Source organism: Chlamydotis macqueenii, chromosome 1, assembly GCF_036417535.1.
Source record: "Chlamydotis macqueenii isolate bChlMac1 chromosome 1, bChlMac1.mat, whole genome shotgun sequence".
NCBI lineage: Eukaryota > Metazoa > Chordata > Aves > Otidiformes > Otididae > Chlamydotis > Chlamydotis macqueenii.
The window spans coordinates 4,893,854-4,920,562 of record NC_141556.1 but is presented as its reverse complement, the minus strand read 5'-3'; the positions used below and the strand labels follow the sequence as shown (position 1 = coordinate 4,920,562).

General features: G+C 44.0%; 1 protein-coding gene across 1 annotated transcript in view; it reads left to right on the top strand.

The window, feature by feature from the left end:
- Nucleotides 1–25,627, top strand: part of ITIH5 (inter-alpha-trypsin inhibitor heavy chain 5) — a 49,612-nt gene extending 23,985 nt beyond the window's left edge. The window contains exons 8-14 of the mRNA XM_086744801.1: nt 10,741–10,912; nt 13,567–13,876; nt 16,581–17,134; nt 17,514–17,564; nt 18,651–18,767; nt 21,217–21,594; nt 22,935–25,627. Coding sequence (XP_086600927.1) covers nt 10,741–10,912; nt 13,567–13,876; nt 16,581–17,134; nt 17,514–17,564; nt 18,651–18,767; nt 21,217–21,594; nt 22,935–23,233 — 1,881 coding nt within the window. The 3' untranslated portion in view covers nt 23,234–25,627. The remainder of the gene's footprint in view (nt 1–10,740; nt 10,913–13,566; nt 13,877–16,580; nt 17,135–17,513; nt 17,565–18,650; nt 18,768–21,216; nt 21,595–22,934) is intronic.
- Nucleotides 25,628–26,709: the final 1,082 nt, after the last annotated feature.

Sequence of the window (26,709 nt, the reverse complement as noted above, 5' to 3'; positions counted from 1 at the left end):
TCCACAAGAGGACGGATTTGCAGATGTTTTGCAGACAGGCAGTAAAATAAAATGTAGTTGTTTCCACCATAGATTCATTTCACCTTACCTTTCCCACAAGCAATAAATGCCCACACACTCAGTTAAACAGTTGGCTACACCGCAAGCCTGGCAACTTGTCAATGGTAGTGTGCCAAACTGTAATTTTCTTTGAGGTTAATTGCGCTAGGAGGAGCTCAACTGAAGCTGGGACCTGCTGTGTGTTTGTAAATGCTTTGGTTTATTTGCCTGCATCCATCCAAGGGACACTGTTGGTACCCATGATTCATGACCCACACTGTCTGAGCCCTTCTGAGGGCCTGAGCGCCTTATATACACATATCCCTAAACCTCTGTGCCTCAGCACACCGACTCCCTTTGAGTAGTTTCAGGGTGGTGAGAGAGCAGACAAGCACCTGAACACTCGATGTTCTCCAAACTCCACTGACTTCTGCTGGTTGCTGCAGAGCTGTTGACTATTAGTCCAAATAATGGCTGCTGCCAAGGAGAACCACCTTAAATCACCAGAGGACTTTGGAAAAAAAATGCTAATTCTAATTACAGCCTGTAGTGAGTTCAAAGTTACTGTGAAGAGGAAAGATTTGTCAGCTTTTCCATTTCTACCGGAAAACAACAGCCTGAGTGAGCCAAGAGCTTCCTGCAGTGTCTTCAGCACCAACAACTTCATGCAGCTGCCTCCTATTTGGCAATACACAACAGCTGTGTCATCTCAGTCCTCTCTGTAAATGTCGGTATGGAATACAGGAACCACTACATTAAATAAGACACCAGATGCATATAGACCTTCATTGCCCAGCTTCCAAGAAAGGTGCAAGTACCTGTCACACAGCAAAAAAAATCTGCCTTCCCCAAACCCTAAAATTTATAAATGATAACAGGGTCGTACAGAGAAACAAGTAACCCTCAGAGCAAGATACCCTCAGATGGTCAGGACAGGGACCGTCTGCTTCTGGTCTTAGGACTGACAGCCAACATGGCCTCAGCTGATTTGGTCCATACTGAGGCAGTAGGAGAGACAGAATTTCCCAGGAAAACCCCAGCCCATCTATAAATGGCAACTGACTTAATTGAGTCCAGAGTAAATGGGAATCAAAGACAAGTGTGGAGTTTGGTGTGGAAATACTGCTGAAGCTTGAACTGAAACCCCATGAAGGCACTGAGAGTTTTCCTAAGGCTTTCAGTGGGGCCTTCGCTGAATTTATCAAAGGGTGAACTGAAATAGGTTCTACTGAAGTGACTGACACAGCCCAGTGGTCACCAGACAAGACCATAGTGAAAAAGAAGGGTTAAAAGGGAAATCAGCCCATGGATCAGGGTCATAGAGGTCTTGACCCAAGACTTCGATTGGGATTGAGGGTCCAGGCTGGAGCTTTAATGGGCAGAGGTGCGGGTGGAAGCCCCACGTGAGGCTGATCAGAGACATTAAAGCCTGTCAGTATGCTCAAGGCCCTGGCATACACATGCAAGTCTGTGAAGCTGTAGATCTGAGTTTCTTTAATAGTCCTTTCCAAGATGGAATTGTGTTTTTCCAGTTGCTGGAGCAATACCTGGAAGGCAGACCTGGCTTCTATTCATGTTTTGATCGCGAGTCTGTTATATGAGCTTAGGTAGGTTGTTTTCTTTGTCTGTGCTTGTCCCTTTGCAGAGTCTTGTCTGTTCAGTTGGCAAAATCATGGCTGGACTTAGAGCTGTACATGATCCCCCGAGTCTTGGTCTTTGCCAAGACTTAAATTATTAGTCTAACACTGCTTGCAACAGCATTTCTATTTCCAAGTAAATACCCCTTCACCCTAATATTTATCACCATTGCTCAACTAGGGCAGTCAGTTTCTAACTGTGAAGAGCAGCTGGAGCTCAGAAGTGCTTGTGGGACCTCTTGTGGAAGCCTGCTGGAGTGAGGTCTTCCTTGTATTCCTGTATGAAGTCATCAAACAGCGTTCACAGGCAGTTCTGTCTCTGAGGTCTACATGATATAATTTGAGGTCCCTCCGGAATGAGGGATATGATGCTATGCGTGTCATGAGGAGTGAGCCTTTGTTTGGATAGTTACCCCTGATGTAGTGACTTCATCTTCTTCAAAACATCTGCTCTCTTCTCTGCAGACTTTTGGGCAAAGACTTGTCCTGTGCTCATGTCTGAGGCAGTGGCTTGGGATAGAAATGGGCAGGGGAAGGCTTGCGGGGTGGAGATGTGCAGGAGGGAGTGGGGATCCTGGAGCTGGAGTTGCTGAGAGGATTTGGAAATAGGGAAAGTGGGAAGGGAAGTAGGTATTGGAGGACTGTGAAGGCCCTGTGGCAGACTATCAGGTGGGAAAACAGGTGAGTTTGCTTTTTTAAAAGAAAGCTTAGTGCTCTTGTATTGCTTAATGCTAACCCTGAGCAAAAGTGCCGAGATTTTGCTCCAGCCCGCCAACCATCATCACCATCCCTCACTTACTCGAGATGAAAATGGCAAAGTCGCATTTAAAAATAAGAGGTATCACAGTCCAAGGAAAAAGGGCCAAGGCTATGAGAGGAGGTAGCTACAGAGCCACAGCCTCTGCAGAGGGATAACAGATATTTCATCTCTGTGGAAGTACAGCACTTCTTTTAATGGAGAAATAACACTTTCTCCCTGAGTAGGAATGGCACAATCTCTCCTTGGTGAAACAGCATGGATCTTTCCTCTATGGAGAGGAAACATGTCTCCATGAAGGAGCAATGCATCTCTCCTAGCAGGTTAGGCACACAAGTAGGATGCTCTAAGAAGGGGCTAGAAAGCTGCCAACCTGGTAGGCGGCAGATTGCTGAGCCACCCACTGTGAGAGAGTGGCTGCACAATGAAGAATGGAGGCTAATCAACGTGAAAAGCACAGCAACCTGTGTCTCAGCCCAGCTCCTGCTGCATAACGTAGCAGCTAATGGTTGCTGAAATCGAGGGGATGTGCTGTGGACAGCCTCTTGGGCATGTCAGCTCTTCCCAGCACTGTGTCGGCAGCTGATCTGTGTGATAGAGAATGAAAGTCCTGAGTTGTTGGAACAGTTTTTTTACTCTGGGGCTAACCCTCATCTTCTGAGGATGGGCAGAGGGAGAGCTGTCAAGCTCTACATTGACAGCATGGAGCACTTTTCCCTTGGTGTTGACCTTTTTGCTGCTATTTCCATGGAAATTGTTTGTCATGCTGGCAGGATGGGGGTTTGAGTGTCCAACTGGCATGTTATGGGATGCGATCCCACCTAAAATGAGCTAAGCACAAGACAAGAATGTGGCTTTCATACACTGCTGTGTCAGTCTGGCTGTCTGCCCGGGTAGCCCTGTTGTTTCCAGTGGGGTTATTTCAGTATGACACTGTGGGGCAGCCTTTAAACTTTTTCCTTTGGCTTATTTTACAGAAAAGTTTACCACTCCAAATCTTATCCACACCTCACTGTTGATAAGGACTTGAAGCAACGATGCTTTGTGCTGATAAAAGCTTTCCTCCTTAAAATTTCGTACAAGCATTTCTTTATATCCTTGACACCACAGTGAGATTGCAAAGACTGAGTGTCTACTCTGCCCTCTGGGCACATGAAACCCAAGTTCCTGAGAAATCAGATCATCTTGCAGTTTTTCATGTATTTATCCTCACCATGCTGTTAAGTGCTAGAGAAGTCAGCTACCCGAACTGATAGCTAAGCTTGTCCACATCCTCACAGACAGTTTTATCTTCCACTGAGCAGAATTCCAGTGCTTAAATGCCCTGGATGAATGTGGAGCTGAGTGATTCACTCAATGTTAAGCAGAAAATCTTTTTCAGAAAAGGCAATAGAAGCGGTTGCTCTAAATGCTGGAGATTTTCTTTTGCAGACAGGGAAACTACAAAGCAACTTTTCCTAAGGCCATACAGGGAGTCAGCAATGTTTAAGGTATTAGCAGGGGATCCATGATGCTCAAGGGAGAGAGACTGGACCATGGACTGGAGACAGGCCTTTATTGTCCAGAGCTCTCCAACAAAGCTCCCTCCCTTCACAGGCCAGTGTGAGTGTAAAACAAAATGCTTGTTGTCCAAAGGAGTTTTCCTTGGTTACGTCATCAATGCCTGCCAGGAAGAAAGCACAAAGATACATTGACATGGAGGGGGTTAGTTGCAGTCCCTGAACTGCATGGCACTCCCTGCAGAGGAAGAAAGGGCAAATTGTCCTCCCCAAGAGGGGTATGGAGGAAGGTAAAGACATTCAAGGATACACTTATGGGTTAAAACACATTTTTGGTACAGAAGTTGCTGGCAACTGGCACGTGATCTGCAATATGTGGGCAGAAAGGAAACTGGGACATAGAGGACAGCAAAACTCATAAGATGCGGCTTCAGATCTCAGCAGGAACGACACTGCCCAAACCTTTATGCCTTCTGTACCTCAGCTCCTCCCTGTAAAAATATCAGTGGAGTTCACACCACCTTTCCCTTGGCTACTGGATCCAAAACCAAGTCTATGGCAGTACCTTGTCTGACCTTGATAGCACCAATTCAGGTTGGACTTTATGCCAGCCTTCCCTTAAGTCACAGTATTAATCCTTCTCACAGACTATGGGCAGATTTGACCAGATATTGCTGTTGTAGCTTGGAAAAGCCAGCTCTGGACCTTTTTATCAGCTGCCTGTGCATGTTTGGAAAGGGAAAGGCATGAACCAAAGCAATGAAGGTTCATGCCTTCATTGGGCATGAAGGAGAGAGGGGAGCTCTTCTGTTTTTTCTCCCTGTACTTCCTTGCAGTGTGCTGCCAAACAGCATGTTTACTTGTATTTTTCTCCTTCTTGCCGCAGGAGATTTGATTTCTGAGCTTTTCGACAGAGCTGTGGGTTCCTAATTCCCTTTGAGCTTACATCTAGTGCTTTAGCTCGTTTATTGTAAAATATCGTTTCCCACAGAGAATCTGGAAGGACAAAGTAAAGCCTACTGAAATTTTGTCTTCTAGCTGTGACATCCTTCAGTGTATGGTTGCAGATGGTCCCATGTCTGTTATCTACAGACTGTCCTCATGCAGCACTTTCAGCTCGTGGGTGCTGCTTTCCAAAGGCTTTGGTGGTGAATGCTTTCCCCTCTGCTAGCTGTGCTCTTTAGACTGACTGATCTCGAGCCCACGCGGTTCCCTGTGCTGGCTGAAGCTGGAAAGGGGCTGTGTCACGGGTGTCGACGTCTCGCTGCCCAGCCGTTGCGAGGGCAGATGCCAGCTGTGTTTGGGCGTGCAGGGTGCAGCCAGGGTGATCTCAGAGGCACTGGTGGGGTGGGTGCTGGGAGAGCTCCCTCTGCATCTGGAAGCTCTTTCCAAGAGAGGCTGAGTTACTCTGTAGTGCTGCAGAGATTCACTACCATACAGAATTGGACTCAGCATGAACTGAAAGTCTTTTGATTATTATTATTATTTTTTTTTTTAATGGACTGGTATGAAACTGGCACAGAGGATGTGGGCCTAGGATGGCACACTTACAAGTGCTCCTAGGCAATGGAAAGTGTGAATACGTGGGCTTGGGACATGCATTATAATGAGGTGCTTGAATTCCCAGCTTGCTTCATAGCAGGGGTGATGTCTGGCAATGCCATGGCATCTAACAACCACACATTGTCTCCCTTTGAACTGCACAGCTTTCAGAGTAGCCAGCCTTTGCCCTCACCCTGCTCCTCAAACAAACAAGAGACTGTGAGAGAAATGTCACGGGTACTTAGATTCCTCTTAAAAGGTGCCCAGATGGTCTGACATCATCCCAGATGTCCCTGAGGCAGCTCTTTGACCCAGGAAAGGGCTAAAGGCTCTCAGCTGTCCCACTGGAGTGTGTCTTTCCCATGCTTTGCTCCGCTGCTGTTAGCTAAGTGAGGTCTGTCAGAGCCAGCCCCAAGGGTCAGGTACGAAGGTGACAGTTCATAGCCAAACTGGAGTGTAGCCGAGGGAGTAATCTCCTGCTGTTGCTGGGGTCATACAGCCCTGAATCACCTTGGCCATGATGCAGAGCCCTTAGCAAGCCAGAACCAGAAGAGCAGCAGTTGTGTTACATGTTCAGATATCGGTGTGGAGGTGACAACAAAGACCAGAGTGGTGACTGGGAGCTGGCTTGTCTCTGACCTTGTAGACTTATGAAGACACTGTCTCCAGATCGGTCATTTAGACAATGCAAGCTCATCTTCAGCTTCTCATTTTTTCTGGAGCATAGAAAAAAAGTTGTGATCACTCCCTGGCAGACATGGTCATCCCACCTGTCCTTAGTTGTAGATCATGACTCTTCTGCTCTGGATTTTGTGAGTGATATTTTGTAGCCCTGGAGGCAACTTTTTCAAGTCCTAGGTTCCAGCTGCGCTGACAACTTATTCACCACTACAGCTTCCTGACTCAAATGCACTGGAGTGGCAATTCAGGCAATTCACATTTCAGCTCAATTTCATCTGTGCTAATCTGGGGGAAATGGAGGAATCTTCCTCCACTGAGTCATCCTCTTTTAAATCCTGATTTAAAACTTGTCTCTGATAGCTACAAAACATTCAAAACTGGTAAAAATTGATTTTTTTTTAAACTATTCTGTATTATTCCTTCCTGCCACCCTCTCCTTTAATCCTTGCTCCACCCTCTGCACAAAAATGCATCTCCCCAGGCAAACACGTTTGCAGAAGTGTTTCACCTTACAGCACCTGGCACAAGGGTGCTGGACCTTTAAACTGTTTTTCTCAGTGTGAGTGGGTTAGATCTGTGCCCAGCTTATCCCCAAAATGAAGCAATGACGTCTTGTACAGCCGTGGAGGAACGATCTGGCCCTCAGCAGGGAAGAAATGGTTAATTTTCTGCCTTGAAGGAGAGCGCCTTTGGCACAAGTTTCAGTGCTATGACTCACTGGGGCCAGGCAGAAGTGGAAGTGCAAAGAACCCATCAGCAGTGGAGCGGCTTGGGAATCCCACGGCAGCCTCAGCCCTTGGCTTCTCAGAGCCAGGAGAACTTCCAGCTGTGACCTTACAAGGCCAGAAGGAGAAACCTGCTGCTGTGTCCTGACTGAAGCTGCTGCCAGGCCTCTCTCTGCGCGAAGAGCTTTGCAAATCGTTGCCTGGGGACTGGAGGCGAGGGCTGGGCACCAAGAGTGCTCAGTCATCGCTGTGTACTTGAGGATTTCAAGTAGCGTGCTTTTACAAGGATGTTCTCCATATTTAAAGCTGCTGTTGCCTGCCAGCTCCTGAATCATATCCAGCCCTCTGGAGGGAAGTCACGTCTCTCTTGCAGCCCATTTATGGGTGAAGGATATTGGTAGCAAAGTGCGTGCTGCCACTCAGTGAGGACTGCGGTCTTCAGTCTAAACCTGGAGGTCCTTAGGAACTGGGAAGAGAGATGAAAATACACAGGGTCAGCCAGCCAATTCAGAGCACTCAGGGAGAAGTGGAGAGCCACTTCAGCTCCTTTTGGTACCAGTAAGCACTATAGTGCTCAGGACTGGGCAGGATTTGGTCTTGAGGTGACTCTCACCTTCTCTACAGTTGAGCTACTCAGCCTCTTGGAGGCAATGCTGGGAGACAGGCACTTCCAGACAATGACTCAGCCCATCCTAAACCCTATCCAAAACAGATGGGATGGATTACTCTCTGGAGGTGTCTTTCCCTGCCTAGAGATGGGATTAGATGCAATGTCCAGCTTTCTGATGACTGAGTTGGGAAAGCTGAATCCCACCCTTGAATTTTACTGGGGATGAGGTAAAAGCTACAGGAGAATGAACCATATGGCCTCCCTAACTCTGTTTGCTTTGGAGCAAAACCAGGTGCACATACACACACTTGAACATATGTTTGTATGTATATATTACACGAATTCAAAGGTGGTTTTGTTGGTTCTTTTTTTTTTTTTTTTTTAATTGCAGAGACAAGCACATGACAGAGGTGTCAGAACCCAGGCTGGCTGTGCCATTAAAATATGACAGAAATTTTTCCTGGGAAAGACTGACTCAAACTCTATGGAAATGACTTAACTGTGACAAAAATAAGAGACAGAAAGGGAAGAGAGAATGAAAGAAGGGGAGAGAGAGATGGTTCCAATCCCACATTTGGCCCCTGTATGAGGGTGTGGGGAAGTGCTGTGTTTTCTAGGAAACTCTGCTTCAGTTCCCTCCCAACCCTGCTGCAATTCAGCTTCGATGCTGCGTACATACAAACTGCACTGCTGCTCTGTATTGTTTCTCCTTTTCATTTTATTTTCTTTGTGTTTTGGCTGAACACAGGCAAGAGTGTCGAAAGGAATTTCTGAGCCCACTGGAGGTGAGATGCGTTCTCTCTGCAAGAAGGCCAAAGCAAGACTACTTTTTATCTTGCCTTGTTCTTAGAAACAACACAGCTGTTTGGGTCCAATGAATCCCTCTGAGAAAAGTGCAGTTTGACAGAATTGCGAAAAAAAAAAAAATGAAAAGAGGGGTTTTGCAATGGGAAAGGTCAAGTAATGTTAATTATAATCAGAGCTATAATATGGGTAATGAAGCTCAGGGAGTTTCCCTCCAAATCATTGCTTCTAGGCACTTCTGTTTCTACCCCTTGCCTACCCTAGGGGGGAATGGAGGAGGGATATTGCATATGGGAAGCTGTTTGGTCTCATTGTTTCTTGCTTTAGCATTCTGCCCAAAATTTTCTTCAGCAGAGATTGGCATGATCACACTCTTTCAGGACAGAAGCTTCTCCATTTTCACTTTCTGCTTAATTTGATCCCATTCTTTGAAGGACAAATGCATGGGCCACTCTTGTTATCATGAAATAAATCCAAGAGACCTTTACACTGTGTGATTGTTGCTTTGCCCTTCTATGCATGCATGAGATACTTTAGCCTACTAGATACAAAGCTGGAAACTCCAAGTTTTGGAAAACTCTCCATTTGTTGCCTTGACATCATTACTAAAGTAGTCTGTACCTTGGTTTTCACTTCTGTAAAATGGGACTGTGAATGTTTGAGTGTCCCTCTGAAGGGTGATGTCATGTATTATCTAATGCATATTTACAGTACAAAGGCTATGGTAAAAAAGGAGATGAGAGAGTGTAAAACCTTCTCAAATAATGGCTATTTCTCAAATAATGACTATTCAGTTAATCTTAGGAAGTTCTCTATGGTCTGTTAGACTGGGGACACAGCCCTCATGTTTGGAGCAGGCATTCCTCTTGTTTAAGGTTTATTTGATGCACATCATGATGTGAACCTACTGGTGCACATCAACCTAGGGATGTGAACCCTTCTCTTTGAAAGAGCTTCTTCCACTAGCATTTGGCTTAGTATTCTTTGAAACATTCATAAAATGCGTGGTGGTGAGACGTGGAGCAATGTTCCAGCTATGCAAATGGAACGATGAATCTTGTGATCCCTACACAAGAAAATGGTTTATACAGAGGACAGAAACAGTCAGGGAGGGATTCCAGACCTTGTTCCAAAATGTTTGGAGCTATGGGAAATATTCCCCTTAACTTCAGATTGAACTGGAAGCCAAGTCACCAGCTGGGAGGATTAGAGATTCCACTGCGGTTGGTAATTTGTTTGCAGTTGCATCATTGCATCATCAGCTTCAATGAGGAATCCAGAGGGATACTGATGAGACAGCTTGATCCATCCTTTGAGTTCCTTCCCAAACTGTCTTTGCATCGCAACATCAGGCCTAGAAACATGTGGTTTCCAGCACTGTTGATTACTTTCTGTATTTTTTTCTGGACAAGCCCGTCACATATTTCCCTCATACGCATGAGAGAAACCTTTAAATGCTGATGAGTCCACTATATTATTTCCTTCACAGCTTTCTTTGGAATTTGAAAGGCTTAATGGTGGCCAAGAAGGCGCAGAGCTGAGAAGCTACTGACCCGTCTGCTTACAGATATTGCCTCGTATTCCTCCCATGTATTTTGCATCCCAATATAGAGTACGTTTGCATGGACAGAGACTACTTCTGGGCATCTTATCTCAGCTGGTCTTACTAAGCTGAAGTTTGTCTCCATATGAACACAGCTGCATGGCTGCTAAATCAAAGTTGGTCACACTGGGGAGTCCTGGACAGATCTGCACTCTTCCTGTTGACTTAGCCTTAGTGGTCTGTCTTTCCCATCATCCATGAACCTTACTCTGTCTTGCTATGATATGGTCTTGATACCAGCTTTCCTCTCTTTGGTTGCCTATACTTACGATGATGACAAACAGCAATATAAAGTGACAATGGGACAAAACTGACTAGCAGGTAGAATCTGCAATGACTGGTCAGGGCTTCTTTTTATCTCTTATTCATTTGAACATATTAGCTTAAACATTTGCCAGTTGCTGGAACTATTTATTGGGGTATGTATATATCAATTGGTATCATAATTGTGAACAGAGCATGTGCATCCTTGACATATTTAGAGGCATTTCACCTTCTAAGTAACCTTTTTAACCATGTGCCACTTACAGCTTACTGCAAGTGTAGAGGGCTTTAGAAGAACTCCAAGAGGCTTTTGGTATTGGTCAATATTATTCAGTAACTCTTAGTTCAGGGCATGGTTCTCCTAGTCACTGTGAACTTTTATCCTAGTTGTTACGCATGATTTTTAAGCTTAGTTAGATCCAGGCATGTCTCACATCTTTGCAAGATCTTTTGGGCAAGAGTTGTTCTTTCATCTTATATTTATACCTGGCACCATAGAGATTAGGCCTTTAGACAGGGAAGGACATCACTAAAGCAGTGACATTGTGCCTACTCATCTCTTTTCTCTTCTCTTCCTAGACCAAAGAAGCTCTCTTCACAATTCTCCAGGACCTAAGGCCTGAAGACCACTTCAATATCATTGGCTTTTCCAACCGAATAAAAGTCTGGCAGCAGGACCAGCTGGTGCCAGTTACTCCAAATAATATAAGAGACGCCAAAAAATACATTCATAACATGTCACCTACTGGAGGTATGATCCAGAGATATGAATGGGATTAATTTTGCTATCCAATTAACTACACCAGAATGGAGAGTGGTAAATGTGGTCCTGTAGCATGTAGCAGTAAGAAGATATTGTAACTTAGGTCATAGAACAAGGGGACCCCTTCCCTATCTCCACCCAGGGTTATGTGACAAAATGATATGTGCCCTTTATCAGCGTACATGCTGGGAAGGTGTCCCCAGATCCAGTCATATAGAATCATAGAATGGTTAGGGTTGGAAGGGACCTTCCAAAGTCATCTAATCCAACCCCCCTGCAAGGAGCAGGGACATCTCCAACCAGATCAGGTTGTTCAGAGCCTCATCCTTCCTGGCCTTGAACATTTCTAATTTTTCTAATATCTAATCTAAATCTATAATCTCCCTCTGTTTTGAAACCAGTATGACCTGCTGTACTTATTAAAGTGCTTATTAAAGTTCCCAGGGTTATTTCATGAGGACACAGGAAAAAAACACCATATCCTGGTGAGGAACACACAGGGCCAGTACTTACACAGTTTCTGAAAGCCTGTGTAAAAGCTGGCATGTGATTGTTGTCTGGGCTGGAAACTCCAGGGCTGGACTACCCAGTGTGGGCTGTGGAATTCCCTTCTGCAAGACCTCTTTTCTCACCAAGTACTGTTTTCTTGTCTCTACCAAGAAGCAGCCAGAATGACATTTAAGAATTTCTTGTCCCCTGTTGCTTGTGCCTTGTTGCCAAAAGTGAAGAGGGGAGAGGAGGAAACCCCAGAAGAGTGGCAGAGTGCAGGCATGATTTTGAGTTTGATTCAGTGGTATCCTATGAGGCTATGGACACTAGTATTAAAAAAAAAATCATAGTGAGGTTTGTAATCAAACATACTTTGGCAGCTGTACCCATCCTTGCTGAGCACTGCCCATGCAAGCAGTCACAGCTGGTTGAAGGTCAGACAGGGCCTTCCCATGGCTGCCCCTGAGCAGTGACCACTCCTAGCAAAGGAAACTCTCTACTGGAAAAACACATCAAACAGGATGGTTTGCTGTGCTGTTTATATTGTGAGAGGAAGACTTTAGGAAGTGGTCAAGGGACTTGCCCAGTTAAACAATTACCAATAGTGGGACTAAATTCAAAGTACAAAGCTTTTTACTCCTGAAGGGCAAAAGAGCTGTGCAGGAACCAGCTGAGTTTGCCCATGAACCCACCAGAGAACAAAAGTAAAAGGAAATTATTAACTCAGGTTCAACAGGAAGGTGCAGTGATTCTCCAACCCAGGCCAGCGGTACTTTAGTCTTGGCTAACTCTACAGTTTCCCGATAAAGGTGCTGTTGCTTGAGCATCTTCCAGTAAACATGAATGCACTCAGGCTCCCAGATCACACACACAGACTGTGTTGTGCTTAGACTGCTGTGTCATACTCACACATCAAAGAAATGGGAACAAAATATTGCTGCTGAATATTTGTGCATGTGGCAAAAGGCAGTTTTCGGTGCTTGGTAGCTTTGTGATGCAGCTAGGTTTGAAACGGCACAGTCTGCCGCATGGGATGGGTTTCTTTTGTTTCTGGGGAAAAAAAATCTTTCTGAAATTTTGGATGTGGATGGAGACAGAGTATTAGGGTATTTAGGTGCAGGGTTTTGGTTAAAAACCACTTTGCAAAAAGCAGAGTCTAGATTTTAAAGGCTTTTGAGAAGTCTTAGCCCACTTCCTATTCCTTGTCTTATTGCAGTCACTGGAGCTGAGTTTCTAGGTACATGATGCATGGTCAGACCTGCTAGCACATCCTTCCTGATAACCTCCCTACATCTCCTCTTCTGGACTCCCAGGATCCTGCTGTGTATGGCTCTTAACCCATTTCACCTGCTTTTTTTTTTCTGAGAGCTGTTTTTAACCCAGATGTAACGATCCTGCAAAGGTTCTACAACCAATCCCTCTTGGCTTTGACTAGCACAAGAGATATATTGAGCAAGGAGATACCTGTGCTCATTTTCCTGCTTTCTTTTTTCCTGAACACACTGTAGGTGTGGATCTTTTTCATGGCTATTCTTCTAACATACATCTGTTCCCTCATTTACTTTCCATTTTCTCCCTCTCTCCCTGCTTCAGGCAGTTCCGTTCATTCTCCACTAGCCAGTTTTTTTTGTGAAAACATACTCCTTCAGTAACAAAGCCACTTCTCTTCTCTTTAAACTTTGTTAGCCCCTGGGGTTTGAAGAACAAAACCAACGGCTTGTTTTCCCATTTGAAGGCTTCTTCCCTTTCTCCAAATCCTATGCCCTTCAGACAAAGTGAGCAGAACTTGTTTTCCTAGTTCAGATATCATCTGGGAGGGTCCTGTAATTAAATGTAACTGTTTTTGTATGTACCAGCAGGACATGGTATGTACTGTGAATCTGCTTACCGCAGCAGATTGTTGTACATTGAGACATTCAAGGATACAGCAATTTCATGCAATAAACTGCAATTCATAAGTCTATAAACAGCTATCCCAAACTGGTGCTGAGTATCACAATTGAGCTGAATTAAAGGGCTAGTGCAACCTCATGTAGAGAAAAGGAACATCCTGATGAATGGAGATGCTCTCATCATGCTAAATGGAGCTTAGGGAAATTATTTGTACCACTTTTAGAAGCTGAAATGAGCTAATCATCATGGTACCTTCACAGGGACTAATATTAACGGTGCTCTCCAGACCGGTGCAAAGCTGCTAAATGATTACATTGCTCAGAACGACATTGATGCCAGGAGCGTCTCTCTGATCATCTTCCTCACGGATGGGAGGCCCACTGTTGGGGAAACACAGTCGTCCAGAATCCTCAGCAACACCAAGGATGCCATTCGTGATAAATTCTGCCTCTTCACCATTGGCATTGGCAATGATGTGGACCACAAGCTGCTGGAGAGGATGGCACTGGAGAACTGCGGCATGACAAGGCATTTCCAGGAGGATGAGGATGCAGCTAGCCACCTGAAAGGGTTTGTTCTGCTTTTTTTTTTTTGCCTCATATCTGTATTGGGTCCTCTGGGCAAGGGTTTTGGGAAGGAAAATCCTCTAAGGAGACATTGCAAGAGATGGGAGTTTCTCTGAGGCTCAACTCTGGTTAAGAGAGGCAGAGTATGCTCAGATATGGAGGTTGCCTACACAGAAATTGTCTCCTTCCTAGCAGACCCCTGTACTGGAGCTTCCCACTGAACAAGGTATTTGTTTCCCTAATTTAGATTGTCATTTTGGGCATGTAAATCTGGAGAGTTGGGAGGCATGAGTGCCACCTCTCCACAGGTGGACCGAGGGAGGAAAGGATGCGTTGCTCACTTCAAATTGACAATATAAACAGCATGGAGGGACACAGGAATGGAAATCCTGATTTGGGGCAGAAAATTATTTCTTTATTTTTTGAAAATGATAACCTTTTGCCCGAACTCCAAAATATTCAACTTTTAAAAATACACAAGGGTCGTGCCTGAGATGATCATATGTTTGCTTCATTCCCTCATTCTTTGTGACCCAAACTCCTAACAAGTTTCCTGTAAACCTCAAGATTCAGTAGGACCAGAGATTATTCTCTTCTGTGATTAAGGAGCTGTAGTCAGAGGGGAGACTCTAGTGAGGAACAGCAAAAAGATATCTGAACCACAGCTCTATCTAAAATGTCAGGCAATGTGTTAGTATTTCCAGGCAAAAAGGTTTGATTTTCACTCCCAAAATGTTAATGTTTTGAATGTCAGAAACCAAAAAGAGACAGTTATTGAGCAGAGACCTCTCACCCAGCTAATGTTTAATTCATCTGGAGCAATGAGACCATGCACCTTCCACTAGAGCTTGCTTGGTGGTTATGCATGGAGAAGAGTGTCTTCCTCTTAAATGGGATTTTGTAGATCCATCTGCTGCTCTGCCCATGTCGTTTGCTTCTCAGAACACGTATTTTGGATAGCAAGTGGCATTCCCTGGCAAATGAAGGATGTGCTGATTGATTGGGCTGCAGGAACTCAGCACTGCAAGTACTTGTTCAAACGCTTCTATCTGATAAACAGCTCACTGTTTATCAAGCTCAGCGATGGCAAACTTGTTTGGCATCTGCTGCCAAATTTATACAGAAAAGCACCATCACTTGCTGGAGGCCAATTCAAATCACTGTTGAGTGGAAAATCTACATGGGTGCCAGTGTCATTTGTGATTTTTGTGGTTAGCGGTTGTATATTTATACAGATACTTCCTTGCTTTGTACTGTAAGACAGGTTGCATCTCTTGCTCCACTATTTGTTACAACCCAGGAATTACTTCACAGAAAGTTCTCAGGTTTCATTCACTCATGTTTTAAAATGTGATGAGGTCTCTGCATCAAAGACGCTGAGCGCTCAGAGAGATTTTAAAAGTAAGTCAACCAATTCAAGCTTTGGGTTTCCTTGGAGAGAGAATAAAGCAGAAAGTGTGACTCTAGCTTCCAGACAATATGTTTAAGCAAATGTGAAAAATAAATGAAACTTAAACTAAAGAAGAGCTGAGGCCAATTCTTTGTATATTTACCAAATTAGACTCAAATGACTTGCCAAGAGATGAGAAGTCTGGCATTTAAATGGGAAATAATGGCACTCTTGGAGCAGCTTGGGAAGATCCATCAAAAACACATCGCCGTAGGGAAAACACAGTACTGTAAACTTAGGCTGTGACCCCTTGTGAAGGATTTCTGGCCTGTCTAGTGCAAAATATTCTCAGAAGTATGGTGGGCTATGTTAATGAAGCATTATAGGGTTAAACTCTCTGCTTCCATGGAAGTAATTGCTTGCTCCAACAGAAAGTCAGCAGTAAGGCAGTGTGAGTTCTTTTCTGCCAGTCCTCCTGTATTTAGTAGTTAGGATTCCTCCATTCCTTGAAAATCTCCTAATTTACGGGGACATAGTGAGATTCCTTCTTTATTTTCTTTCGCCTCTGACTCTCAGAAAACCATGTTCCTGCCTGTCCCACACCTGCCATTCCAAACTGTGTTATCTAGGACTCTTCCAGTGGTACAGAAGGTTTGGTTCAAATACTCTCCAGCTTGGGGGGACCTAGCATCTTGGTCTTACAGTTTCTGGCTCTGGAATACCATGCATAACGCCACTAGAAAACTGTAACAGCATCTCTTCAAAGTACATTTTGAAATAACTAGGATGCTTTCTGTGAACCTAAGAAGCCAAGAATTTTCTTTTGATGGACAGGTCCTCTTAGGCAAACTTAAGTGGTCACAAGTATCTCCTTGCAGAGCTCTTGAATCATAGGAAAGGAAGGTGACTGCCAGAGCATGCTGGGATGCTTCTGAACCTACTTAAGAAACTCTGTTTAGATGCCTAAGAAATGCTGAAAACTAAAATGAAGCAGAGAATAATTTTGTTTGAAATGGACTTCTGAAGGTCATGTAATCCAGCCTTCTACTCAGAGAAGAGCTAACTTCAAATTTAGGTGAGGTTTCTCAGGACCTTGTCCACTCAAATTTTGAAAATTTCTAAGGAGAGAGACTCCTCCATCTCTCTGGGCCCAGCTACAGTGGATGCAGTAGTGAAATTTGGGACCTGGTAGCTCTAACTGCTCCTGAATGTCTTAAGAACCATATTAGATAGTCTGGCTGTATCCTTGGCCATGTATAAGTGTGTGCACACACTTGGGTGAACAGTACTAACAGTGAGAAGTGTGTCTTTGTTTAAGGTTCTATGATGAAATAGGAACACCCCTTCTCTCTGACATCCGTGTTGATTACCCTGAAGACAATGTGGAACAAGTCACCCAGAACTTCTTCCCTAACTACTTCAATGGCTCTGAGATTATAATAGCTGGCAAACTCATCAATCGCAGCTCAGATAGCCTTCATGTGGAGGTGACTGCTAGCAACTCTAAGAAGTATATCCTCCTCAAAACAGATGTGGCTATTGACCTTCCAAGCAGGAATGACATCAGAGGAGTCCCTGGCCTGGAAGATGGCAAAGGTGATAAAAATTACATTGAAAGGGCATGGAGTTACCTCACCATCAAGGAATTGCTTAACTCCCGGTTGAAGACTGATGACAATCAGGAAAAAGACTATTTGATGGAGAAAGCCAAGTCAATGGCCCTGACTTATAATTTTGTTACTCCCTTCACCGTTCTGAAGATGAGAGAGGCTGGGCTCCATTCGGAGCCACCTCACGAGGAGTTTATCAGTCCTTCTACTGATGGCATTGGTGAAAAGTTGCAGAGCATGCAGGGACACAAGGCACCACCAGGTATGAGGGAAAAATAACCACGTGCTGGTAAGAAATCTTTTTGCATGGGCAATGTCTCATGGCTGTCTTTGGCAACAGGGATGATCTAGCCAATGAGTCAAGGGGTAGTAAACAGAAAGCTGAGATTTTCATATTGTTTTTTCTGATTGTGGGCTGGGTGACCTTGAGCAAACCTGTCAGGCACCCGACTCATCCCCTGGAAGCACTTACTACTCTGTAGAAACTATTGAAGAAAAACTGATATTCTAAATGAAGCATAAAGTAGCTGCGGGAATATGTCCCTTAGTCTCACTGAGTAATATTTTGGGAACATTATTGTACCACGGCTCTTTCCGCTGCTCGATAAGTAATTGTAACAGCCTTCCTTCCCCACTTCTAGGTATACGCAGACAACAAGATAAACAAAGAATTAAAATCTCCAAAACTTCAGGTCAGTCCCTGTTTTCATGCCTTTAGTAATCCAAAATAATAGAGATTGATTTATGGAAACCTCAGTTGCATGCCACTATGGTATAATCATCCTGACTGATCAGCAAAAATCCTATGTACTAAACCTGCAGAGTAGGGAGGAAGATGAAAACAAAAACAAAATACGGGAGAGGATTAGTAATGAGAAGAAGTGTGAGGAAACAAAGCAAGGCAGATGAACTACAGCACTTGATTCTCATTGTTGAGACTTCTGTAGACTAGGGGAGAACAGGAAGCATATTTTCTTTGTACTAGAACTAGTCAGAAAACATTTTATGAAGTAATGTTGCTGAAACATGAAAAATATTGCTGAAGAAAAAAAAGAAAATTCTATAGTGGTTTACCATTTTCCTGTTGGTTCTTTACCTCTACTTAACATCCTTTTCATACATTAAACACTGAAGAGTAACCCAGATCAAGAATTTAGACTTGAACTTCACTGGATAAGGTCAAATTTATCTTAACAACTAGGGTTTTAGCTTGTCTTATTATTAATAAGAACTATGTGGTAGTTGATGAAAGGTCAAGGATTGTTGAAAAATTAAGGTCATGGGATTGTTTAAAATTTGCTGTTGACTGCTCCAATCTGATACTGAGGACCAGGAAGGTTCAGTGTGAGGTGTGCCCACGCAGCAGTCCTTGGTTAGAGGGTACATTTTTGTCTGTTGTGGGGAATGCAGCCTCCCAACAGAATATGGAGAAGAGAATTATAAAATATCCGCATCACAGTTCACGTAATGAAATGATATTCCAGGAAGAAAATATCCTGATTTTCACCTGGACTGCTTTGGGTTTTGAGTTTTCATTGCAAACCCAACCTCTTCTGTGAGAAAAAAACCTAACAAAATAAAATAATCTTTGTGAACAACAAAGCAAAACTTGGCATTTCCTGGCAAACTCCGTCTGACCCTCTAAAAACAACAAACCAGGACATCTTAGAAAAAAACAGGGACCAACACACTTCGAAAAGCAATTTTGTTACATTCTTGGACACTGCAGTTTTGTGTAAGTAAGTCTCACATTTGTCTCTTTTTCCATGTCTTCTCAGCGGACGGAGACCCTCACTTTGTCATTGATTTTCCCTCCAGCAAGTTGTCTGTCTGCTTCAATATTGACGGAGAACCAGGGGACATTCTCCGACTGGTCTCTGACCATAAGGAATCCGGTGAGCAGCCAAGCAAAGCAGTTACTTGTGGTGGAAGACTGACGTGTAAGGCCAGCTCTCTAGCAATTAGACTAAGCAGCAAGGCACTTCATAGGCAAGAAAGCAGCAGGAAATTGTAAAAAGTTGCTTTTCTGGCCAGGCAATGGAAAATTGATGCACACTAGTTTTCTGGCTCTAATCACCTGTATTAGAAGGAGAGGCAAACTATTCACTTGCACTAGCATAGCTTATGGGTAAATTCACAGCAATCCTAAGCAAGGAGGAGGCCTGGCCACTATTACACTCACAATTAATCTACAGAAGTGTTTGTCAACAGAATAGACCTAACCGTAGAGACGACTGGCCTTTATGTGTATCCAAATTTTTTTCTAGTTCAGGTCTTCACTGACTGGAATCAAGGTTAGAGCAATTAGATGCGAACAGCAAGGAGTGCATGAGGACCACATTACATCCTGTCAGTCCAGCTAGACTGGAGAACTCAGTTCCTGACCATTAGACCCAATATGGCCTGGGGTTTGCACTGGACCAGTGCTACAACAGCCACAGCTGAACGAACAGCTGCAGGCATTTTGCATACTGCATGTAGTGGTTTCCATAAGCCATGCAGCCATCTCCATGACAAGAGTTTACACAGGGGATTCAGCTTTCTGGTGCAGAGAAAGTGCATTTCTTTGATTGCGCAACCTCATCAGCCTTCTAGTTACAAAGGCACAACACACAAGTAAAAGATTTGCACTCATCAAAATTGTTCTGTTATTGGCGTTTCACTTTTTACTTACAGTGCTGTTCACTTCAGGACAGAGCCAACTACCCAATCAGGGTAACAAAGCACTGAGGCTGTTTCAGTAAAGGGCCCACCAAAATGGTTATGGAGTCATGACAACCTTGCAAAAACCCACACAATTCGGGATCTGCTCTGCCCAAGCCAGTCTGATCCTCAGAGGCCCAAACTGTGGTCTGATCTGATCTGGAATTCTAAGCAGGGCAGCTAATAAGCAGATTATGGGAAACAGTGGGAGGAAGGGGTGTCAAAACAGAGACAATGCACAGACTTGTTTTACAAAGAAGATAAACAACCCTACAATAAAGTTATAAGAATTCTTTTCTGTGTGGCAGTGGTCTAGCCTCCGTATTTCTATGTTCATCCCTGCCTTAGTGAATAAGATCCAGCTCCTTGCAATGTTTCCCATCAACTTCTTTCACAGACTATGTTTGTGCTACGGCTTCAATGATTCTGTGGCCCGAAGGCAGAATGAGCTTGAGGAAAACAGACTCTGTAGCGCTAGCAAGTTGAGTCTATGAAGACAGAAATGAAAGAACCCCCTGGGAATGATAGGATATAGAGGTATTTCATCTCAGTGCTGATGGCTTGGGTCTAGCTTGGCTTACAAACAAGCTTTCTCCTTTATTGTTACTATTTAGTAGCTTTTCAGAGGCCTGTGGGAAGTGAGACACTGTCTTGCGGACACCAAATCACAAAAAAAATCATTAAAATGATTGGGAATCTTACTGTGTGCATCTAGACTTTATTTGATTCAATGGGATCTGCACCTTATGCTACTGAAAGTGGTTCTTCTGGGGCAAAACTGAGGGAAGTCAGAAAAGCAGCATTGGGGAAGCTGGAATTAACCCAATGGGAGTGCAGGGTTCAGGGTCCTCTTCTGCAGCGACACAAAGAGAACTTGAATTTCTTACACTGCCATCTGAGGAGGTTCAGCGCCTCACCTCAGACTGTTATATGTTAGGCTATTCCCTCTACAGGTCCTGCTCAGTCTTTAGTGTGTTGGCCAAGGTAGTAACCCTTACTTTGTGGCTTCCCAGGCTAATTTTATTCTTAGGAGTCAGGTAGAGAAGGACATGGAACCTCAACTGTCTACTACCCTGAAATAGCAGCATTCAGATACACTCAAGTCATCTTCCTAGAAGTTCAGTCAATATGCCAGTCAGTGATATGAGGAAAACCAGGCCTGCTAGAAGCTTTTCTTAGTCCTCCAAGATCTGGTATGTTTGTCCAGGTTTGAGTCACACATCAACAAATAGGTGGTCTAGGTAAACCATACCATGGTTGGTCAGGCTATAGCAATCAGGAAGACAAATATTTGTCTTATGTGTCTCAAAATCCCGGCACATCGTTGTCTTGGAAAGTGGCTGTGCTGAGGAGCAGCTGATTCTATCCTGTAGCATTGTGTACACAATGCTAGGACTAATGGGGCTGGGGGCACCTGTCTCCAGGGAAGGCCAGTATTTCTGAGCTTGGGTAAATTTAGGTGCTTTGTATAAGGTAATAATTTTATAACAGTCTTGTTATACCTTTTTGAAGACTGGTAGGTGAAATAATTGAGCAGGGTGGTGAATCTGCATGTCCTCAGTTGCAAGGCTTGTATCTTTCAGCCAATAGACCTCTTCTGGTTTCAGCTTTCATTTATTGATTTTTTTTTTTTCCTACAAGGTGTAACTGTGAATGGGCAATTAATTGGAGCTCCTGCACCACCCAATGGCCACAAGAAGCATCGGACTTACTTCAGCACCATCACTATCCTCAGCAATAAGCCAGAGAGATCTTACCTAGAGATCACACCCAAACGAATCATCCTGGATGATGGGGAAAGACTTCTTTTGTCCTGTGATCGGAGTGCTGTTGTGCGAAGCAGCAGCCTCGAGGTGTCCATCTCTGCCAATTCTAACATCACTGTGACGATACGAGACACAATCAGCTTTGTCATCCTCATCCACCATTACAAGAAACCAGCCCCATATCAGAGGAATCACCTGGGGTTCTACATCTCCAACAGTGAAGGCCTCTCTTCTGACTCCCATGGGCTACTGGGTAGGTAACAGGTTCTCAGGTTCAGAGCTGTAAACCTGACAAAAACGATCCTTTCAAACATCTTTAAAGGACAGAGACAGGAGGTAATGAACAAGGCAGGTGGGGATTAAGTTCCCAGATGAGACTTTTACATCCATACTCAAACAACTTCTCTATCGCTAGTGTCCCAAACTCCTCTTCCATCTTTTTCTGTATGAGCTATCTCCCACTATCCTAGTTATACAGCTGTGCCTGGTTTTCACCTTTCCACTCTTTTTATGATTGTTGAATATAGTTGTCATTAGAATACACATGCTTGAATGCTCCTCATACAGAGACAGAAACCAAGTATTGCACAAGAACCCTGAAAAGGCACCAGTAAGAGATTCTCTAACAGTAGTCCTAATTCAGCATAGCCTAGCTGCTAATGTGCTCTCACGGACATAACAAAGTAGGTTCTGAATCTCTCTAGGCAGAGACAACAGTCAACTGAGGTCTTGCAGGCTCTGAAAGAGAGCTCTACTCGCAGAGCTAGCACATTGCCAGAGGTCATTGGCTTAGCCTTCAGAGGGTCTGCACATCTCCAAAGGGTCTGTTTTTGCAGGACTGAGCTGTTTACTTCTGAGCCTGATTGTGATCAAGAAACTTTGGTACTTTTTGTGGCCCCTTTCTTTCAAACATGAAGTGAAAGAAGAGCCATTCCCTCATTTTGAGAGCAACTAGGCTTTAGGTAGGCTCAGAGAATGTCTAGATGGTTGGGTTCTTTCAGCCAATGAGAAGTAGTGATCTTTATGGCTGTGCACAGGTGCAGAACTGTAAGACTGAAGCCATAGCTTCTGTGACATTTGGGTACCTCCAGGTTACGCAGGTGATGATCCCTCAGGAGTGGAATTTTGGATTCAGGCCACTCACATGCACAAACCTCGAAATTCACACTTAGGTTTGGCTTTAAAAAGCTTGCTCCCAAGAAGGCAGGGAAAGAACTTGGAGCTTCAGACCTAGATCTTCTTTCTGCTTGTTTTTGGACATAGTATGGGTTATTATCCTCTAGTAACTGTGGCCCACGTAAGAGAACTTCCTACTAGCATCTCAAAAAGCTCTGTAGCTCAGCCAATGTGTCTTGATGAGTTAAAAAAAAGAAATAAGGTTTTATTCTAATCTCTATTTCTAGTTTGTGAGATTTAGAAAAGAATCACAGGACCTAGATCCATCCTGCTATTGCAGAGAAGCCCTTTACAACCTCATGTGCTAAGAATCCTTGAAACAGGGACTATTTAAAAGAAAAACAAACAACAAAAGAACAAACATATAAACAGGCACAAAACAGCCACTAATGGACTCTATTTTATCTTGCCTTGCAGGTCAGTTCTTGAACCATGAAGTTAAACTTCTTCAGCAATCTCTAAACACAAGTCGTCAGCAGGTTGGTCAGAACCAAACTGAAGCATTAAAGCCAAACCCTACAAATACCCTGAAAGTGAAAGGACGGCTTGTTCCTGTTGTGTGGAAGCAGAGGAGGATCTACAATGGCCAGCAGGAAGTTGACTGCTGGTTTGCCAAAAACAATGCGGACAAACTGATCGATGGGAGCTATAAAGACTATTTGGCTTCTCATCCTTTCGACACAGGGACTGGCTTTGGGATGATTAACAGCCTTTAAGACGGATCGTAGCAGTGCCTTACAGCAGTATGTGTGACAGCGGTTCCCTTCTGAAGCCTCTAGAGCTAGGCAACTTATGAATAATTCTTTAGTTTTGGTGCCAAAGAAACCAAGGCTTTTTGCTCTTGGAAATCAGCTGTCTCTCTTTCATGCTAGATGAACATTGTTCATGAAATTCCTGAAGATAAGGAGGTTTGGGGGGAAGCGTTGAGGAGATAGTTAAAGGTGTGATCAATGGTCTCCCTGTGGAAAGGGAGGGAGAAATGAGCCAGCACTCATATGGAACAGTGCAGAGAGCTGCTGGCCTTAAAATAAAACCATGCAGGGATCTGTGCAATACCCCCAGGGGCTGATGAGTCGCTCAGTGAAAGGCACAGATCTTACAGCACAATGCCTATCTAGAGAGGCAACCTTGGGTAAGATGCCTTACAAAGAAGTGAGTTGGAGCACCTGCTCCAACCATGGTCCCTGGGGAAAGAAGAGAGAGAGGAAAGGTGGATGGATATTAATCTGCAGTGACCCGTTAGCAACAAAGGGCTAAGAAAGAAATCAAAACCTTAAATCAACAGGCCACAAAAGGGTATTGCTTTCTTGGTTATTGGCATGAAGTCTGGATTTGCCAGTAAGCATGATGTTCCTTGAACCACTGCGGCCTGTTAAAACAGTGATGAAAACTTTCATGTGGTTTATTGCTGTCTCAGTGCACAGGCTCCATGCTTAAAAAGCACCTCTGGTCTTCAGTGGCAACAGGAGTGGTGCAGACTCCCATTCCTCGAAGCATCTCATTTAAATAACATTATAGGTTTAGTGATTTCTTGAATCTTGAGTCCCTCAGACAGAAACAAAGTTCTACCTTGAGCTTCCAACAGACCTGCCACGTCCTTGAGCAGAGCATCACTTCTGCTTAGAAGAGATTTAAATTCTCTAAAGGATGATGAACCAGCAATAGCTTATGACTTTATAAAGCAGCATCTTGAATTTAGACCAGACATTTCTAGCTGCTTTTCTAATCAGGGAGGAAGTCTTTATTTACTCCAAATTGTCAAAAAATTTTCATCCCAATTTCCCTGGCTCCTTCTCCTTCCTCACACTGTAAGAATTTGTATGCAGCAGGAATTTGGCAGCGGGAGGTTACAGAAGGGGCTGCCAGCCACCCCCACTGCAGGTGGTGCTGCTCTGCAAAGACATTTCCAAACCCAAACTGCAAGGCTGTGGTCTATTTTAAAGTGAGGCATCACTGAATAATGCTATAGATCTGCCACAGGGGAGTTTGCTTAGTAGAGAACTCGGCCAAAGAGGACTTAGACAACCACAAAGACATTAGATGACAAGGCCAAATTGAGCTCATGTATACGCTGCCTATCCAGAACTGAAAGGAAGGAGGGTGGATGTGCAAACATCTCCAGGAGCTAAATGATATCCATGTGTTAGGAGAAAAAGGAGTTGCCAGAGATGTACAGAAATACTTGACTGATTTTTTTTTTCCTATTTAAAAATTAAATTGTACTGTTGCTGTAGGAGCTCCAGCTCCTGGGGGTGGGGTGGTGGATTTCCAGTTGCTTGATCATCTAGTTAGTACTGTGGCAGCAGAGCAGGCAGTGAGCATGGTTGCTTAGTCACACCATGTGTTGTGGGGAAGAGGGAAACAGCTGAAAGCAACCAGATAGATTTAGTTTCACTCTGAAAGACTCTTACAGAAAGCTCAGTTAGTGCAAAACTCATGGCAAGGCTCATGCTTTGGAATGAAACACAAAGACAAAACTACTGCTTTGGGCCCAGCTATCTTGAGAAATTGCTGTCCTGCAAGGGAGGACTGAAGTAAGACCTTCACCACAGTCCTGAGTATGCAATAACCAAAGATGCTAATGCTTATGGGCCAGGAATAAGATGGGAAAGAGCATCTGTGAAGTTGACTTCTCCACTCAAGCAGATGGCAGGAGGATCTTCCAGCCCATTCCCAAATAACCTCCCATTTCACTAGCACAGGGTGAACAGGATAGTGGCAGTGAACTTCTAGACAGTTCAGGGTTTGGCAGGTATCATCTTCATACAGTCTTTACTGAAAAGAGAGTTCTTTGAAATCTTCACTCTCCTCCTACATTTTGCTGTTAAAGTGTATTGCAAAGGGGAGCGATTGGCTTAGACTCTCCTTTCCTCTCTCCTGTATATAGATATGTATATATACACACACACACATATTGCTAATGCTTCAGGTGCATTATTACTCCTCTTCCTCCTCCTCCTCCTCCAGCCAAAGAAACATATTTCTTTCAGGGCCTGAAAAAAACAATGATCAAATCCAACTTCCCAGACATGTGAAGCACCTGGAGCAATATACTCAAGTTCTCGTTAAGGCGCCAGTTATCCATTTCACAATAAATATTTTACAGTGAACGCTGCAGTGAAGCTTTCATTTGGCGAAGATAAAATGAGCTTTGAAGCTAAGGTTATGTACGTTTTATGCTGCTGGACAAGCTCATATTACCAGATGGCTGAAAGAACCACTCACAAGATAACAATAGGCTGGAAACCAAAGTAATTTCAGTGGAAAATTAAAGGTCAGTGATGTTCCTCAACCTCTATACACTTGTAGGAAGCAAGAAGACCCTAAGGGGTCTACTCCCACTATAATCTAAGAATTAACCATATAGACAAGACTGATCCAGCCTTTAAATACAGTAGCATAAGATACGGGAAACCAGAGTTTGTGCTCCTGCTGCTCCAAGAGCAGTAAGAGCAAAGGCAGATCACAGCCCATAAACTGCAGCTTTCTCCATCTATAAAGGGAGCATCACAACACTTCCCTGTCTCAGAAGGGGAATGTGGCCAGGCTTGGTCCTCACAGTCCTTTGTCGCAGTGCAAATGACTCCCAGGAGGTGCGCTGCAACAACTGCACACACAGGCACGTTTGTTCTGATTCTCCAAGAGTGTCACAGATGTTCTGCAGTGATATGGTTAAAGATTGCAAGCTGCTCAGATAGCTCAGGAATGAGAGCTGAGCACAATGGAAACAATTGCACACCATCATTGCAAACAAGGAAACAGGACTCCTGAACTCAGGTTGCTGAGACAGCACTGGGTATCCAACGCTCGAGAGGGAAAACCTTTCCCCACATCATACTTGCTTTGCTATTGCCTACTGTGAACCTTCTCAGCCAGCCTCAACTAAGGGCTATGATGAAGATCACATCACACAATTTCCATGTTAGGACAAGGACTTTGCTGTGGTGGAATTTGCACTCTTGCATTGCACTGTGCAGCCCTATAGCAAGAACAAACCCCAAAATACCTCAAAATAGGGTACAAGTTTCTAACATGGCAGCTATTTTAATCTATTTTCAGTCAAGACCTTAAATAACACAGGAGTTATTCCAGTCCTTACCAGCACAGAACTCCACCAGACAAGTAAAAGTTGTATTGTGAAATTTATTTCACTAAGCAATATAAATGATCTATTCAGAGAGCTGTGTGCCAT